This window comes from Lissotriton vulgaris, chromosome 3_1 (assembly GCF_964263255.1).
Source record: "Lissotriton vulgaris chromosome 3_1, aLisVul1.2, whole genome shotgun sequence".
Taxonomy (NCBI): Eukaryota; Metazoa; Chordata; class Amphibia; order Caudata; family Salamandridae; genus Lissotriton; species Lissotriton vulgaris.
In genome coordinates, this window is record NC_141689.1 from 988424738 (window position 1) to 988444080 (window position 19343).

The 19343-nt window shown below is 42.0% G+C and overlaps 1 protein-coding gene across 2 annotated transcripts in view; it reads left to right on the forward strand.

The window, feature by feature from the left end:
* Positions 1-19343, forward strand: part of KDM4C (lysine demethylase 4C) — a 2012700-nt gene that overhangs the window by 1062962 nt on the left and 930395 nt on the right. For both annotated transcript variants that reach the window (XM_086961357.1, XM_086961358.1), the window contains exon 11: positions 17510-17922. In XM_086961357.1, the coding sequence (XP_086817483.1) occupies positions 17510-17922 (413 nt within the window). The remainder of the gene's footprint in view (positions 1-17509; positions 17923-19343) is intronic.

Genomic DNA, 19343 nt, shown 5'->3' on the forward strand with positions numbered 1-19343 from the left:
AGACGGGTCCTGTGGGCCTCCGCACACCAAGCAATGTCCACCCCCCTGAGCACCGATTTCATCGCCTCTCACTGGGTGACGGCATCAACCTCCGGCCCGTCGTTCTCAGTCCAATAATTGGAAATAGATTCACGCAAACGTGAACGATAGCCTTCCTGCTGTAGGTGCCACTCGGACTGGCGCCATCGAAAGGGCTGTCGCCTCCTGTCCAATAGCAGATCTAGGGACACGGGGGAGTGGTCCGAGATGCCACGGGGGAGAACGGCTGTGGAAGCGACCCTCGCCAGCCAGGGAAGCGGTACGAACAGGTAATCCAGCCTGGAGAAGGACTTGTGCACAGCCGACACATAAGAGTATTCTCGGCTCAAGGCATGCTGGTAGCGCCATGTGTCAATCCAACCCATGCCCTGCGCCAGGCCATGAAGCCTCGTCGGCACCGTAGTCTGGGGTTCCCTACCGGGCCTATAGCGGTCTATCCGTCCATCCATCACATCATTCCAGTCCCCCCCCACAATTGCCAGTACATCCGGGATATCAGTCCACACCTCGAACAGCTTCTCGATAAGTGCATCTTGCAACGGGGGCGGAGCATACACACTACCAAAGACCATCGGCTCATCTCCAACCATACCTTTAATAAACACATATCTACCATGAGCATCGACCCAGTGTGTCTCGTGTACATAGGAGAGCCTGGGGTGTATCAGGACCGCCACCCCCCGGGCCCCCCTCGCAAAACCCGCATGGAACACTTGGTGATAGCCATATCTTTAGGCATTTACTTTCTTGACGCAATATTTCTTATATAATTTTTTTTTCTAGGTGCATTGTTCTTCATGAGCCTGGTTTCTCTCCCAAGTCTTACGGTTTCTGTCAGATTGTTTTCAATGTATTCTTAGGTTCTGTAATGTTGTTCTCATATATTGAAATTATTACAATTTGAACCGTGGCGGGAAAGAAGAACATTAAAGGCTCCAGTATCGCCATATCCTACCGATCACTGACTCGTATTGATTACTTCACTGGGCAGAAGTAGTTGATAAGAAATTGGACGGGATTTCAGAATGACTTAAAATATCACATGATTGTGAGAAAAGCATTTGGAGCCAAAGGAAAATGTATGAGAGAAGAAGACATCGTCTATTTAACAGTTGTTAGCCAAGTATTTAAACGGAACAGAACTTGCAGCAGACAGGTTGTCCTTCACTCCTTCGTGTAACTCCCTGTGTCAGAGACGCAGTCACTGAACCTTAATACGTTATATGGTAACTGAGCTCTCAACAGAGCCGCCAAGATCTGATGATGTTACTTGGATCTGGGTATTCAGTGGGTGTCCGTTATGAGAGTTCGGGAAACAGATGTACAGTCCAATTTCCAACCTGGGGCAGAAATCTGTATAACTCCTCTCTGGTTCCCCACAGTCGCTCAAGGTTTTCAGTTAGCCTCTTCTATGAATTATACCGGTACTTGTGCAGCTTATTGAGGCCAGTGGCTAACATCTGCTTGAATGTTTAGCAACCTTACAAACGGACCTTCCTTTGTAAAAGTTATTATCTCCATGTGTGCAACTGCTGTGTGTGGCAAGCTGGGCAAACTGTTTGCTTTTGCTCTTCAATAAGCACATATCTATAGCTCCCTGCTGGTATAGCATCTTCTACATGTGCGTCCCCCCTATTTAGTGGAATCTTCAGTTGCATCCGTTGGTAGATCTCCTCAGAACCTGGTCCGTTCTGTATATTGTTTCCAGCAATTGGCATTTCCTCAGCCTTATACTGTAAACTCGGCACCCTCCTTGTGTGAGGTTTTGTGGGAGAATTATGAGGAAGTCCAGAAATGATATTGAAAGTCTAACATTTTACATTAATGCAAAGTCATATCATTCCAAATAATTCAGCAACATACCTGCACCTCCAGTCCTTATAATATGGGGCACATGAAAAGTTTGTCAGCATGGTAGTTATCTCCCGAATGTCAAAACCAGATAATTCTGTACACAGTTGCAGTTCTCGACACTGTGTAGCGGCAAGCTTTTCCTACCACTTGAGGGGATGGATTACATCTCAAATGAGTTCTCTTCTCTGAGAAGCCACTACAAATATTAATATCACTTTTTCTTGTATTAGACCAAGTAACCTTCAGCATCACTAATGGAGCTCTCCTGAGATGGAGACCATTGCATGTCATGCTTTAGTGACTCTGCCAGGCCCACTGCCAAGAGGCGGGGCATTGACCTAGCTAGCACGGCACAAGTCAGAAATTGTGCCATGTCAGGCCGTCTTCCCTCATCAGATCGTTTAGGGTACGAGCCATACACTCCACATAGCAGTATCTATAGTGTCGAGCCCCCTTTGCAGTATAGCCTCGCAACTTACATTCCATGAAGAATTCTCCCCCAGGTGTGGGCATGGCCACTATAAGCTGAGCGGGTGTGTAAATGGGTGTTGTGGAGTCTTCTGGACCACCGATTTCCAGCAGCAGAGCGCCATGGTGAGCAGATCGGATTGCCACACTCAGCAGCAGAGCAACTAGGACACTGTTGCGGCAGGACTCCCCCACTTCCCCTTGATCTTCAGTGTAAAGTCTGGCCAACCACCTAGCCAACCACTGTAGCTGAGATGATAACAAGTATAGCTCAGAGTCCAATCCCCCCTAATCTCCCATCCCGTTTCGGGACTCCATTACCTCCAGTGATACCCCATGCTACCACCCATTCCAAATGAGGTTGAGTAGCAGGACTTTCAGCTCCCTGAACCAGCTCTGAGGTATCCAGACAGGAAGTTACACAAAATAGTACACACATTGCGCAAGATTACTTGTTTGGTCAGTGGGTTTCTGGCCATGATTGGTGGTTTACTCGTCTTCCTAGAACATGTCTGTATTTGTTTAGGATTTTTACCTGGTTTCTTGGCCCAACTAATGATTAGTGATGCCATATTATTATACTGGGAGGTTTTAATGCATGGGCTAAATAAACTACTAATTCTTCTGCCATAGCTTTATTAAACTTCCTAGCTTTGTTGAATCTTACACAAGTGGTCATTAGTACTACTCACCACAGAGGTCACCAGGTTAATACGATTTTTGCACTTGAGAAATTGGTGGAATGTGGCTTCTCTGCTCCACCTTGCTCTGTCCAGATAGTTAAGTATACACACGAGTTGTGTGACAATCTCACTTTTTCTCTGATAAAATGTGTGCCCCATTTATTTTATGATGAATTATGATGGCACAGAGCTGCCTTTACCAGTTAGTGTAATGGTTGCCTTCTGAATATTGATCTTTTAACTATGAAGGATCTACCTGATACACTCAGGTTGATCTTTTCAAGGTCTCCCTTGATCTTATTCTCACTGCAGTCTGGTAGTGGTTGGCTTCTTGTGTATTTCATCATCTTTTTGGAGATATGCAACAAATATATCCAATCTGCCACCTTGACAGACATATCGAAGAAGGTGGTGATTATGCTTTAGAAAACGATTGCAGACGCAGCCTGTATGAGTAGTTATTAGCCCATTTTACTTTGACCTTTTCCTTTGAGAAAAAAAACAAGAACAGCTGTCAGTTTTTGTGGAATACAATAAGGTTTTCAATGATGCTCAAGTAAGCTTTCATTCATCACATGGGACCGAAACTGCTTTGGTCTCTGTTGTAGACTACATTTGAATGCTTGCAGAAATTGTTTATTTGGCAGCCTTGATGCAGCTGGACTTATCTGTTGCATTCAATGCTGTGTCTTACAAGCGATTGGTTGTAGCACTTGTGTGACTGAGGGTGAATGTATGATTCATTCAGCATTCCGTCCATCATTTGTTTGTGTGGTTGTGGCACTGGCGGAAGTTGGTATTCAGGGTTTGGCGCAGAAATTATTTCTTATCTGGGCACTAGATACCAGGCAGTTTATCTTTCTTTCATCTATTGGACTCAGTTCAAATTCTTACAACAGGGAGTCACACAGGGCTCCTAGTTAAGCCCACCACTTTTTTTTTGTTTTTTTAATAAATCGTAAGAACTAAAGCTAAAACGAAACGAAACAATAGACTCATCCCCCCACCCTACACCCCTGCATATGGCTGTCGCCTAACCCCAACTAGCAGTGTGCCTGTCGCCCCAACTAACTAGGTTCTAAACGTAGAAAAGAAAATGGAGGAGGAGAGTTTCATACAGGCTCCCGGTCTCTCTTCCCCCCGCCAGCAACGAACAACCCCTGTAAAAACCAAAAAGTAGCCAGAAGTTATAGACTGAGCTAAACCGGGGAGACATTAAACACCGCCCAACATTCCGCTAAATCATGGTAACCGATCCCGTGTCCTCTAAAGCCCCGAAGTCAGACCCAGGCAGACAATCTCATCCTTGGCCCTTCCGATCCCTCATGTGAACTCTGTCTGTGTCTGACAACACCATCACAATCCCAGGAGAATCAAAGTTTGAAAGGAGTTCAATAAAAATCAGACTGGGACAGGTCAAAAACGATGAGTTTTTGCAAACCTCAGCCATACTTATGATCTCCATCACCAACATTTAGTCCAGATGTTGTTTCTTCCTTAGATGTAGGAAAACCGCTAGGGAGGGAAAAGACGTCTTTGCCTTATGATAGTCACTAATGGAAGTCCCCAGGAGTGAAAAGCCAAGTAGATCAGTCTGTCGGCAGCGATGGTGATTGCTGCGATACTGTTAGAGAACCAAGTCCGCAAGCACTCTGCGTTCTAGCCAAGGGCATCAACATTTCTTCCAGCACGGGGTCCTCATCCTCCGGCACAGTGTACCTCGTGGGAGATTCAGGACGTTGTTGTTCTTGCGATAAATCAGGGTCCGGACTCGGGCACCCAGTGTCGATGATACCAGCGATCATTTTATGAACAATGGCTTCCAGATGCGAATGGAGTGCCCCGATGGCGGCCAATACGGTCTTCAATGACGGTTCACAGCTCCGCTGACCCATCTCCGCTCTGTCAATTTCAATCATAGGCGTGTTCCCCGGAGAGCCCGGTTTGTCTGGGGGAATAAGCTAGAGCGGAGAGGACGGCATCGGAGGGTGCACCATCGGACAAACAGTCTCAGTATGTGTCCCGCTACCGCAAGCAAGGGCCCCAACCCAGCAGACCCTGAGGGAGGCAAGCCGGGGCGCCGGGACAGGGTTTCACCCCTCCCCCCCCCCCCAACAGAGCCACAGACAAAAATCAACACCACTCCTTCGATATCAACCGCCATCAGAATCGGGCCAGGATAACCTCCACTGCGTGAGACCGGACCCTGTCTGAGTCCCACGGCCGATGTTGTTCAACTGTAACCCGGCTGGGTCAGTACTCGAGTTCCCGGCTCACATGCTGGGTTTGGCCAAGATCCAAAACACGACACAACTTCGTCAATCAGGGCGATAAAATTCCCGGGATTGCTCCATCATACTCCGCAACGGTCCATCTACACGGAGGTCGGGCGTACGATCAGGATATATGACCGGATTATCTGGCTGAAGACGGAGGTCGTCAGAGCCTAAGCGGCCATCTTGGTTGCTAGCGTAGCTCCTCCCAAGCCCAACACTTTTTTAATGTTTTTGCGCTTATATACAAACAACCCACTCTTTTGAGTCCAGTTTTATGAGCTATGCAGATGACACTCAGATTTTAAATTTTTTGAAGAATTCCAATGTTGACCCTCTGGGGAATTTCCCAGAATGTATTCTTTTAGTAGCCTCTTGGTTGGCAGACAATTTTTAGAAATTTAATTCAGGTAAGACTAATGTTTTATTGGTTCCAGGCCATGATCTTTCCCATGGTCCTCCTGGTGGCTTCTGGCCATAATTTCTGGGGGAGACCTCAATTCCTGAGGTAGCAGTATGGAATCCTAATCTGTCTTTGGATTTCCATGTTCATCACTTTGCAATCTGCTTCTCTCTTAAGTGGTTGTAATGGAAAAGTCTTCCATTTTTTCCAGTACAGTCCCATCCATTAGTGGTGCATGTGACTGTTTTAAGTCGCTTAGATTATTACAATTGTTTATTTCGCAGATCTGCTTTGGACTTGCTCGAAAACTTTCAACTAATTCAAAATGCTACGATGGTTTTGTTTCTCTTCTACAGCTACTGCATTCAACAAATTGTATTGGCTGCCAATTTCCAAATGGGGGACTATTAGGATAGTCTGTATTGTAAATTGAGTCTTTTATCCCTTTAAGGCTCCTGTCTTTTATGCTTCTTTATCTCCAAAAGACATTTCATCATGATCGCCCAGTTCTTAAACTAAAGGCTTCAAATGCTGTTTTGGTGAGAATCCCCACATTTTATTGCTGTTGAATGGGCGGGCAGGCCATTTCAGTTAAAGCCTACGGAAAAGTAATACATCTACCTGATTATAAGACTGGATACTCTCAATTATCCATTCTTGGATTAATCATTCTCAACACAATTTAATTGAGATATTTTCAGAAATAGTTTCTCCAATTGATAGCCATAAAAAGAGAGAAATTAATATCAAATGTATGGCTCAACTATTTCTTTTAATTAAACCACATTTAACCTTAAATATTGGTCTCTCACATTGAACACAACTAAACAGAATTCATATATACAAACAAAACACATATATTTCTGATTTACATATATATATATATATATATATATATACACACTTTTTTTTGGAACCAAACTCGCGGTTCTTTTGCCCCACTTTTTTGAACAAGGATGTCAATGTATAATTAATTCACATAACATTCCTTCACTTTAGATCACCAAAACAAAACAAAGACAAAGGGAGTGTACCAGATCTAACCGCTTTTAACCTCACTCCATCTAGCACTCTCTTTAAAACATTATCTCATCAACAAAACTCAAACAGATTTCTTGTTTTGGAGTCTTCAAATAATGTGTGTCGACGCGTTTCAGCCTCTGTTTAATCCAGGCCTCATCAGGACTATGAGGGCAACTATACTAGAACCCAGGTCCGAATCTACTGTAGCCAAAGATACGGGATCCACCTTCTTACACAGGCAATTTCAATAGTAAGGGCTTTTGACTTGAACTCCTTCAATAGGACAGTCCGTCATCGCTGGCTACATGCAGGAAATGCGAACAGCATTCTGAGCCAAGTGGCAAGGCTCTTTGGAATGGTTATCCGAGCTTTTTACCGTTGTGGATAGTTTGAGGACCCTAAGGATGATTCAAGAGGCTTTCTTTTCTGTTGGGGTGATTGCCCAATTTGAAGGAGTTCAAGTCAAAAGCCTGTACTATTGAAATTGCCTGTGTAAGAAGGTGGATCCCATATCTTTGGCTACAGTAGATTCGGACCTGGGCTCTAGTATAGTTGCCCTCATAGTCCTGATGAGGCCTGGATTAAACAGAGGCTGAAACGCGTCGACACACATTATTTGAAGACTCCAAAACAAGAAATCTGTTTGAGTTTTGTTGATGAAATAATGTTTTAAAGAGAGTGCTACATGGAGAGAGGTTAAAAGCGGTCAAACCTTGTACACTCCCTTTGTCTTTGTTTGGTTTTTGTGATATAAAGTGAAGGAATGTTATGTGAATTAATTATACATTGACATCCTTGTTCAAAAAAGTGGGGCAAAAGAACCGTGAGTTTGGTTCCAAAAAAAAGTGTATATATATGTAAATCAGAAATATATGTGTTTTGTTTGTATATATGAATTCTGTTTAGTTGTGTTCAATGTGAGAGACCAATATTTAAGGTTAAATGTGGTTTAATTAAAAGAAATAGTTGAGCCATACATTTGATATTCATTTCTCTCTTTTTATGGCTATCAATTGGAGAAACTCTATATCTGAAAATATCTCAATTAAATTGTGTTGAGAATGATTAATCCAAGAATGGATAATTTATAGTATCCAGTCTTATAATCAGGTAGATGTATTACTTTTCCGTAGGCTTTACCTTGTTATTTTCCTTGTCAGATACCCAAAAGCCTATGGGTTATATGGGTTACCCCTGCAGTTTGTTCATTTCAGTTAAAGCAGCAGAACTTTAGAATTATTGACCTCTTTACCTGGCAAGAGTTTCAACAACTATTACTATTTGATAGTCTTGACAACCTGGCTTTTTATGCATAAATGTTCTGTAGAAGCTGTCTCTCGTGCTTCCTCTGTACCTTATCACCCAGACACCTTCTTAGGTAGCAGAATGCTCTACAATTAATATTTGCATCAAATTACATTACTTATTTTAGAAGAAAGTTTCAACGGCGGACGTATGGCTCTGCACCTCACACAAGTTTCCTCTGTAAGTAGTCCTGTGCACTGGTACATCAGCACCAGCCGTTGCGTGGCACCTCTGTGTTCCAGATCCGGAAAAAGCCGCTACAAGCGGAGGTGCGCCAGACAATGAAGTCCAAGGCACTTTAGTGGTATCAAACGTCTTTATTTCAACTTAACCCGTTGCGTGCTCATGAGGACTCCACGCGGTCATGAATCACGGGCGACGTGTGCTCATGACTGCATGGAGCCAACCTGCCACTGTCGCTCCGCCCACACAGCACTAATTCCCCGCCTGTGCGGGCGAATTAGTGAGTGGGCGGGGTCATGACAGCTCCACGCCATCATGAGGACACGCCGCCCGTGACTCATGACGGCGTGGAGCCATCATAAGTAGGGGAGCACCACACCCACCTCCTAGCCCCTCCTGCGCCGCTCCGGAATTCGCGGCGCAGGGAAGGGTTTAATCGTTTCTTTAAGTTAAGTCAGACTTGAACATGGATTTACTTATAAGAGATACGGATTTTTGCTTTCAGGCATGACTTAGCCCTGGGAATTCCCTTTGCATCCAGCGCAATACACTGGATCTTTGATTTTGGACTTTCTCCACACAGTGTTCTGAGCTTTCGTTTTATTAAGCACTGATGAAGTTCCCCTTGTGGGAACGAAAAGCGTTGGCTGAGCTATATGTGCTATTAACTTAAGAAATTGATTACGTTGAAATAAAGACGTTTGATACCACTAAAGTGTCTTGGACTTCAAATTACATTACTGTATCAGTATGTTCAGTGAGACTGGTACTCGCATGTCTCACTTTAGGACTGTAAGTTGCAATAAACAGGTCATAGGACGCTGATAAAGCTATTGGATTATAGTTCTTTGTTCCAAATTCATTTTTTTAACATCTTTTCTTGCACCAGTGGTCCATGGTCCATGGTCCATTTACATGTGAATCTGATGGCTGTGAACCTTCTTCCCTGCCACATCTTGGGAACTCCACTAGGCCACTTTGCCTCATTGCATTCCTTACCTCCATGCAATCAGAAAAGTTTGATTGAAGAGATTGTTGTTGGGAGTATAATTGATTCTTATTGTGAGGTGGATGCATTGATGATGGCATCCACTTGGTACCTGTCCTGTTAAGCTCCTGGAAAAGTTGTTTGAACCTCCTGGCCTTAAATCACCATTTACTTCCTCTTCTTCTTTTAAGGATATGCTGGATGCAATACATCATGTGAAGTAATGAGTGAACGGACAATGACTAACTCCTTTGAAGCTCTACTGAAAAGTGCAGGGTCTATTGACCTGTTGGTGGAGAAGGAGAACTTGGAGAGGGCATTTGCGTCAGTGGATGAATATAATACTTTGTGCTTTATTTGTTTTAAGAGTTTTAGATAGCGCTGGCTAGACCCGAAGGTATCAGAGCGCTTTACATGAGAATCAACAATGTAACAGACAAAGATCAACAATTACACAATACATCAAAAAATAGGCAATACATTAGGAGAGAAGAGAAATGAGAGAGAAGTAGTGGTGGTGGCAGGGGAGGTGAGAAAGGGAGGATAAAGGAAGAGACAACAAGGAGAGACGAAAGGAAGTCTGTCTAAAGACCGACTGGGTAGGTGACGACCAAGGAGGGATTCCACAGTCCATCTCCCCTATAGCTAAACCAGGTAGCTCCATCGGGCATCAGACAAAATAGTTCAGTCTCAATACATTGAGAGAGGAGAGACGGAGAGACATATAGAGGGAGAATGCGGGAAGAGACGACAGGAGAGACGAAAGGAAGTCTGTCTAAAGACCGACTGGGTCCTTATTTCTATGAGTAATAGCCTTCACTCTTAAATAAACGTATTCCCTGATTAAATGGAAAGGCAGACTGGAATCTTCAGAAATCCACCAGATTAATGCCGCCCAGATCTTTGAGAAGCCTTACTTCTTTAATTGAAATACATGGTTTCTTCCCATTCCAGAGGAATTGGTTAATCAGCTTGTCTATAGTAATTAAAAAAAAAAAAACCTCCTCCGAGCAGGTAAAAGGGATCATTCTTAATTATTGGACTAATAATAATTTTACTACCTTACCCACCAAGTAAGGAAATTAAATGGCCAGAAATCTATTATGGACGAAATCTCCTTGATCACTAAATGTTCATTGTGGCTCTCTGATTCTCAGAGATCATCCTTGAATTATAATCCTAAGTGTTTCAGGGCATCCGTTTGCCAGGTTAGGTCAGAATTTCCCAGGATAGATTTGTTGCAACGGATGTTTAGTGGGCGATTTTGGATTTGTCAGTATGTAGGGAATAGCCTGCAACCTTTAAGTAAACATCAGTGGTTTCAGTAAGGGCTGGAATTGCTATGTCCACCTGTTCTGAGAGAATCATGGTATCATCTGAATATGCAGCTGTCTTAAAGGGAGTATATTTCTTTAAACTTTATTTAAAAGTTTTCATAATTACAATACTGAAAGGAAAAAAGGATTAGGAAGACGAGGTCCAAAACATTACAGGTTTTACATATGTATACAGCTTGACACAGTTGCACAATGTAGTATTGTCACGTACCAAAAAAAGGAAAACAGTCCTTGATACTTATACAGGGAAGCAAATGAATACGCATTTGGAGGAAAAATAGATTGGAAAGCCTTTGTAGTGTCATGTATTGGTGTGTTGCATGGTGGGGGTATTTTTAAATAGGATGCCAGTAATCTTTGGATTCTGGTTGACACAAGGAGAGATTCAATAGCCAATAATGACAAAGCTGGCAATAGTGGGCACCCTTCCCTTGTGCCATGCTTTAAATTGAAACATTCAGAGAGAATGTTTCCAATCTTGACTCCAGCTTTAGGATGTTGGTATAGGGCCATGGACATCTTGATGAAGTTGTCTCCCAAATCGAATGTCTTAAGTACATTAACTAGAAAAGACTATACCACTTTGTCAAAGGCCTTCTCAGCATCAAGTGCTACCGCCAACACCAGGGATGTTTTGTGTCTAGCTATTTCAATGCAGTTACAGAGTAGTCTTATATTATCACTCACCAGGTGACCTTTCATAAAGCCGGTCTGGTACAATCAGATCAAATCTGGTAGTACTAGTTCTACTCTCTTAGCTAAAACCTTTGCATAGATCTTGCAGCCAAGATTAATAGGGGATATTGGTCTGTAATTTTTCAGTATATTTAAGTCTTTGCCGTCTTCCGGGATAAGAGCAGTTATCGCCTCAGCTAATGTATCTGTGATTTCTCCAGAGGGTTCAAATTACCTGAAAAGATCTATTAATGGGTCTTTCAGATCCTCAAAGTAGGTCTTATAGAATTTTGCTATCAAACCATCTGGGCCTGGGGCTTTCCCTACTTTGAACTGTTTGATAACTGAGTGCATCTCTAAAGTATTTCTTTATTTAAAAGTCGACTTTGTTCACTATTGAATTTGGGTAGATTTAGGTTGCTTAGGTAGATGTATCCCTCATCGGAATCAACAGCTTTGGTCTCATCATATTAATCTTTATATAATTCCAAGGACATTCAAGACATTTCTTGAGGTTCAGAATGTGTCTTCCTTTCTTATTTATTATTACTACTTTGCTTATACTTTTAATAGCGCATTAGTGTTTTCCCCGCCTTATTACCTTCACAAAGTTTGGTACCGTTTTATTTTGATACCCACGTGACCTGCTCTTTTGCTTATAATTTTGTTATATTCATATATTTTTAATTGTTCAGTAAATCTAAAACTGTGATCCAAATTGTAGTTCAAGGTTTTTAATCCCAAGTTCTAATAGTTCTACCTGTTTATTCTCCTCTTTATTCATTTGGGACAGTATTTGTTTAAAAAAATCCTCTAATCATTGTATTAAAGACATCCCATTGTAACTGTGGATGGAAATCTTCTTTAGCGTTGTCTTTGAAATAATCTTCATACTCAACCTAAATTCACTTACAACGTAACAGCTTCTGTAAAATTTCAATATTTAAGCGCCAACTTTTATCTTTTTGTGCCGCTTTAGTCTAGTCGAGCGACAGTGTAATGGTTGAGTGATTAGAAATAATCCTGAGTTTGATCGAGGTTTAAAACATTGCTCTAACCATGTTGTCAGATATTAAAATAGTGTGTGTTTGATGAGGATAGTGTAACAAAAGGTGTAGTTCCTTTCAACTGGACGATGAAGTCTCCAATCATCCTTCAGAGCATGTTTACCACAGATTTTGTGAAATATTTTATACAATGAGGAATGGTGAGCTTTATTATTGGATAGTCTTTTCAAGGTCATATCCATGGGAAGGTTAAAATCTCCTCCAGATAATAGCATCTTTCGGGGTTTTGTTAGTAAGTCATTTAGTATGTTCCAAAACTTTGTGTCGATTATATTGAAGGCATAGCCAGTAAGTGTAAAATTCCTCACCTGCTTTAACTAATTTATTAATAAATCCATCTCCCTTCTTTATCTGTGCAAGTCTCTAGAACCAAAAAGTTGGAGTGCTTCTCTAAGACTATGAGAACACTGTTCTTTTCATTAATGGCAGAAGAGCAGAGCACCTCCCCCACCCAGTGACCATGTAAAGTAGTTATGTCTTTGTCTGTAATTTTAGTTATTTGTTGAGACATAATAACCCCTTTACTTTTGTATAAGTAATCAGCAGTGTTCCTCCTTTTTACCCGAAGGTTAATCACTTCGACATTTAAGGACACTAATTTTAAACAATTTTTATGACTGGCCATAAAGGCAAGGATCAAAGGATGTTGATCTAGGTAAAGTATAAGAGAAGAATACACCTCCAGGCTATGTAAGGGCACAAAGAGTGTGCACAGCGAAAATTAACACATTAAAAGGCCAAGGTAACCAACACCTTTTCTAAAGGGTTGGCTGCAAGGGATGCAAAATAAAAAAAATAACAGCACAGCAAAAGACAAAGAAGCCGGAAAAAACAAAAATTTGCTCAAGGTCCGTCCTTACCCCTCTACTATCCTTCTACACATCACCAACCTGCTCAACTGTGAAATCAGAAACACATGGTAGGAACCAGGAAGAAAACCACAACAGAGACAACTCCCCTGAACCGACCCATCAACAGAAGATAAGGTTAGGTACTAGATAATTAAGGTTGCTCAAAAGGAGAGCCACCAAACACAAGGAACAAGAGGTTATAGTAACGCATGTCAGCAGTCCTCATATGAGTTAAAACGTATATGTACTGAAAATGAAATTAGCGAGTAGGTATCAGACAATTGTAAGCAGACTATTGTCTAAATTTTGTACTATTTGCATGACATATAGAGCAAGAGAAGATGTTTGGTTCAAGGCATGAGTAAGTCGTACAACTGCTAATATCAACACAAACAGCTCACTAAACATGTCGGACTACTAAAACAAAAGTGCTGAAACAAGTTAACTAGCTTATTGGAGTCAGGTTATAGTGCCAGTAAAGATTGTGATCATATGTAAGGAGTAAAAGGACAATCCAGATTAATGTTGGAAAAACACAATTATTACATTGCATTTCAAGAAAGGGTAATAAGTATTCGGCCGCTAGGGTGTACTGTTTGTAGAAATGGAAGTCACAGCTTCTTTTTTGCCAAACAGTGTTGCTGGAAACTAGAGATGTTTAGAGTTTGAGGTGTCTATTTCTGAGTCTTGAAGGTGTTCCAAGAAAGTAAGCAGATCCTTGCTGTCATAGGAAATCTGTGGCTTAGCCTTGCACATGATTTGGAATCAATCTGGGCCTGCGAAAGAAATGGGATTGTTAATGTCACACAGTTTAAGCCGTAGGGCTACAAATCCTTTTTTAATTTGTACCGTGTTTTTAGAGTAATCTTGCGAGATGCTGATCTTTTTGCCTTCCAATGAAATGAATCTGTGCTTTTGCCTATAGTCTAGTAATAACTCAACATGTTGATAGCACATCGGTTTGCATATGATTTGTTTAGAGGGTGTAAATGCTGATGAGTGTTTGCGTGGAAGCGTCGATATTTGATGGGCTCTGTCTAGTTCAGTTCTGTAGGTGAAGGTTATGTCTTTTCGATTCAGGATCCAGTTTTCTGAGAACTTGATGGAAGAGCCTACTTGGTCTTCAGCTCCGTCTGGGTTCCCAAAGATACGTAGGCTCCCGCATTCTGACATCCAATTCAGTTGGCTCTTTATGGATGCTCTTGCAGTGAGTCGCGGAGGCATCTAAATCCCTTTTAATTTTGGTAGTGTCATCCTCTAGAGGCTTATTCTTGATTCAGCATGTGAAATCCTATCAGACATTACTTTAAGATCTGATCTTAATGCGATCATGTCCTGTTACAAAATGTATGTATTTGCCTTGGTACTTTGAGCCATGTCCACAACATCAGTCCTGTCCATAGTTTTGTTGATACCCGACGACTTTTCACCAGTGAGTCTGGATTGAGTGGTGGGGCTTTAGAGCGTTTAAGACTAGCTTTATGTACTGTTCCCGCCATATTAAACAGAGAATCTACATGATTCAGCACAAAATATAGATGATTTCTCAGTATTAGACCACATTTATATCCAGAGAAGTTAGGTGTGAGGGACTGTGTGGTAGTATCAGTCCCCCTTTTATTAGATACAACAGATGAAAATGCCACGACGTTAAAAATTATTGCGGGATTAGTCTCCACTCGTGCAGCTAAAATAGCATGGGTGAGCAGACACTCATGATTTATCTTCAACGTAGAGTTTGTTCATAACATATATTTAGCTGAGCATACAGTTGTAAAGTAGAATAAGAAATGGAAGATTTAAATACAGGCAGAAGACCTACGTGCTGATGTGACAGTTTTAACCTAATTTTGTTCCAGTCCTAGGCAAGGTCAGCTTTGCATCTGCCTTCTTGGGAAAGTGTTGGAAAGTCAAAATAGTCCTTGATGGCTGGCAATCAATATGTCTTGGGCAACGTCGGAATAGGTCAGGGAGACTCGCCTCAAACATTGCCACGATATGAGCTGTGACAGCTCTCTACTCTTTAGAGCGGCTCTTGAAAGCGGAAGTAAGGACGAACACTTACTTACATGCGTTCCAACCGTTGCATCAGGGCCCGCCCATGTCGCTCTTAAAAACATACATAGTAGGAATTTATGATTACAGGGCTGTTTTGTAGGCTCAGTCGGGGTTTGACAAGTCACACACCTACCTGCGCAGTAGCAGAGACGGGGGAGTGTTAATGTTGCTCTGTGTCTTCCTGGGCCCCATCCTTCCGTGTCATTGCAATCGGGCCCTCGGCAGGCAATCTGAGTCTCTGAGCTTTCCTCACAGGCTGCACTGCAGAGCAATTGATTCAGTACAAAGAGGAGGTTCAAAACCTACATGGCGGTAACTGTTATGTTCCAAATCGGATACTCGTAACCAACATATTTTTACCCAGGCATATATATATATATATATATATATATATACATTAAGAAGAGCCGAGAGAGCAGTTCCTCGCTTATGGTCATCTTCCCTTCCTTTTGGCTAGGACTCCCATCCACACTGTTATTGCTAACGATTTAAGCAATCACAAACATGTAAAGTGGTACATCTCTTCCTAAATGTGTCTATACTATAAAACCCCATCATTGTTTATCCTCAGTTGCTTACAAGGAAATGTCAAAACCTTCCTGTTAATATTTATGACTAAATTGTATCAAAAGTAATCTATGCTGTAAAAAGAAAGGGCGCAACCTGAACCACTGTTGACTGAAAAGTTACTTCGTGGATATAAAAATAACAGTGTAGAGAAAAGCAGTATTGCAGGTCAAAATGGAAAAAAATCACCTCCTTTTCAGAGCAGTGCAAGAGCTTCTCTTTCCTTTGATTTACATAGCTCTGCATCATGAAACCTGGTAATCAACATTTTAACATTTCTACTCCAAAATCACCTGTTGACAAATTCAGCTCATAAGTGGCTGGAGGAGAGTTTCAGGAGTTGGAATGTACTTGCCAGTTGTATATCTAAACATCTTGGGTATGTAACCGAACTCCTGTTGTCCTTTTTCTGTTCTTTGCTTTCCTTCGTGGATGTATGCAAAATCCATAAATATTGTTAAAAAAAAATAAATTGGGAAGGTTAGCTAATGGCCTGTTAAACTGCAGAATTCTCCTACTGTGATTAGAATTGTGTATGGCAATTACAAACAACCCCCATATGTAAGGGTGAATGCATGTACATTTATGTTGCCTATGTAGGCCAAAGACCACTACACCCTCATAATAGGTGATCTCCCTCCCAGCACATTCTCTTCATCTGGGCCACCACCAGAGGCCAAAATATAACCAGAGTGATCAACGTGGAGAACCTGTGAGAATTGGCCTATGCAGTCACAACTGCAACACCAACTTCATTTAGGGAAAATACTCTGTCTTCTTACTGGACCTCGGAGCAATCTTAGGAATCACAATGGTCTAGCGCAATCCAGTTTGTTCTCTTTAAAGCGAAAACATCTCAAACTGCAAGTTGCCCAAAAAGGTTGCCAAATTAAGTCTGTGGTTCCCCATAGCACAGTGAATACAAATCCGCTGACCAACTACTCCTGCAAACAAACTGTTCATTTACTAGACCTTAATATCACACTCAAAGGCTTGACCTCATGCGTAAATAAAGATTCACACACCTCATTGACCCTTCTTTTTACTGTCTGATGACAGTAAGGACCAATTGAAATTCAAACAAAAGAGCCCAAGAAACCCTCTCCCAGGAGACCTCTTTTGAGAGCGCCACCGAACTCGAACCTTCATCACCCTGATGTAGTAGTTACGCTATTTGTACCACTTGAATCTGGTACTAGTTCTGCATTGTGTGATTCAGTACTTGTTGTTTGATTCATTATGTGGAAGCATACGTTGCTGCCTGATGCGGGGCAGTAAATCTGCCAGTATGAAAACAGAATGCAGCATTATGATATTGCCCCATGTAAGGATGTGGCACACAAAACATTCACACCTCTTGATCCAGTGACTTGATGGTTGCAGTTTAAGGATAAAGAAAGAGGAGCAGTAAAGACCTAACATGGTACGATTCGGAAGAGATGGACTTGTGTAATGGACAGTACAGGTAAGTAATCCGAACGTTAAATTCTGAGCTTCCAGAAATCTATAGCATTTTGCAACCTATATTTTAGTGAAAAAATAATCCTATAATTTCTGTGCAGCTTTAAGTAACTGTTTCAATTAGGTAGCTCTAAGATTGTATCTGTACAGTGGGAAAAGTAATGGTATTGTGCGGTTCAATGCAGCTCTCCATGAAGTGAGCATGTCAGGATTATGGTGATGTATGGATGCAAGGGCAAATGTATTAACAAAACAATGTTTTTCATCTCTCTAGGGAACACGGATTCTCCACCTGTTCTCAGCAGTCTTCTTGATGTAGAGGCAATTAAAACTGAAGAAAGTGGAACATCTACCGATCTCCAAATAATTAAAACAGAAGAACAGCAAACTGCACCTGAACTCCACAAAATAAAAACTGAAGAGAATGTCATGGCAGATTGCAATGCTGTATCCTCTGGTGCTGCGGAACAGCCTGCGGAATGCATGCCCACCCAAACTAGTTGGACAAAACTAGAGGGTGAGATCAAGTCTGAGGATGAATCAAAGCAGACTGTGTCATGTCAGAGGACTAATGTATGTATTCTTTCAGAGGCCCAGCGCTATGAAAAAGAAGAAACTAGTAGTGCCTCTTCTGAGGAGGACAGCAGCGACCTTGATGTCACCGATGGTGACATGAATGCTGACAAGGTAGTACACCCTATTCAAGCCTAAAAATGCTCACGATGGTACATTGTGAAAGTTATTTTTATCTATAAAAAATACATTATTAATCTAACCTAGTTGTAGGCTAGCGAGAATAAATCAGGATTTGTTCAGACAATATGTTTTTCACTTCATGGCATGGAGCGTGGTCTTATTTTCACACATCTCATCCACATGCTTACGTAAGAACCATGAAGTGAGGAAGGCAGTGTGCACAAAAGTAGTGGGTTTAAGTGGGGTATGTGTACAGCATGTGTCTAGACTCTGGATGAAAGGGTGGATGGATGAAGGATGGATGTATGGATGTAAGGATGAAAGGGTGGATGGGTGAAGAATAGATGGATGAAGGATAGATGTATGGATGTAAGGATGAAAGGGTGGACTGATGGATGGATGGATGTATGGATGGATAAAAGGTTGCATGGATGAATGATGCGTTGATGGATGTGTGAAAAGGTGGGAGGATGAATGATGGGTGGGTGGATGGATGAAAGGGTGGGTGGATGGATGTATGGATGAAAGGGTGGATGAATTAAGGATGCATGTATGGATGGGAGGATGAAAGGGTGGATGGATGTATGGATGGATAAAAGGTTGCATGGATGAATGATGGATGGATGTGTGAAAAGGTGGGTGGATGAATGATGGGTGGATGGATGAAGGGTGGATGGGTAAAGGATGGATGTATGGATGGAAAGATGAAAGGGTGGATGGATGATGGATGGATGGATGGATGGATGGAAGGGTGGATGGGTAAAGGATGGATGTATGGTTGTAAGGATGAAAGGGTGGACGGATGAAGGATGGATGGATGGATGAAAGGGTGGATGGAAGGAAGGATGAAAGGGTGGACGGATGAAGGATGGATGGATGGTTAAAAGGTTGCATGGATGAATGATGCATGGATGGATGTGTGAAAAGGTGGGGGGATGAATGATGAGTGGATGGATGGATGAAAGGGTGGGTGGATGAAGAATGGATGTATGGATGGATAAAAGATTGCAAGGATGAATGATACATGGATGGATGTGTGAAAATTTGGGGGATAAAGGATGGATGGATAAAAGGGTGGATGGATGGAAGGAAGGATGAAAGGGTGGATGGATGTATGGATGGATAAAAGGTTGCATGGATGAATGATGCATGGATGGATGTGTGAAAGTGTGGGTGGATGAATGATGGATGGATGTGATGAGGTCTAACAGGCGCATTTATGGTTGTCAAAAGATGATGATGAGGCGTACCAGTTTCTAGAAACTTTTGTCAGAAGGGGGTCCTTACCCCTAAAAAGATTTTACAGGGGGGTCTCGGCATCAAAAAGTTTGAAGACCTCTGGTCTAGAGCCACATGCACCATTCTCCCATGGCTCAATTCAACGCAAACAGTAGAAACTTAAAGAGGGCCTT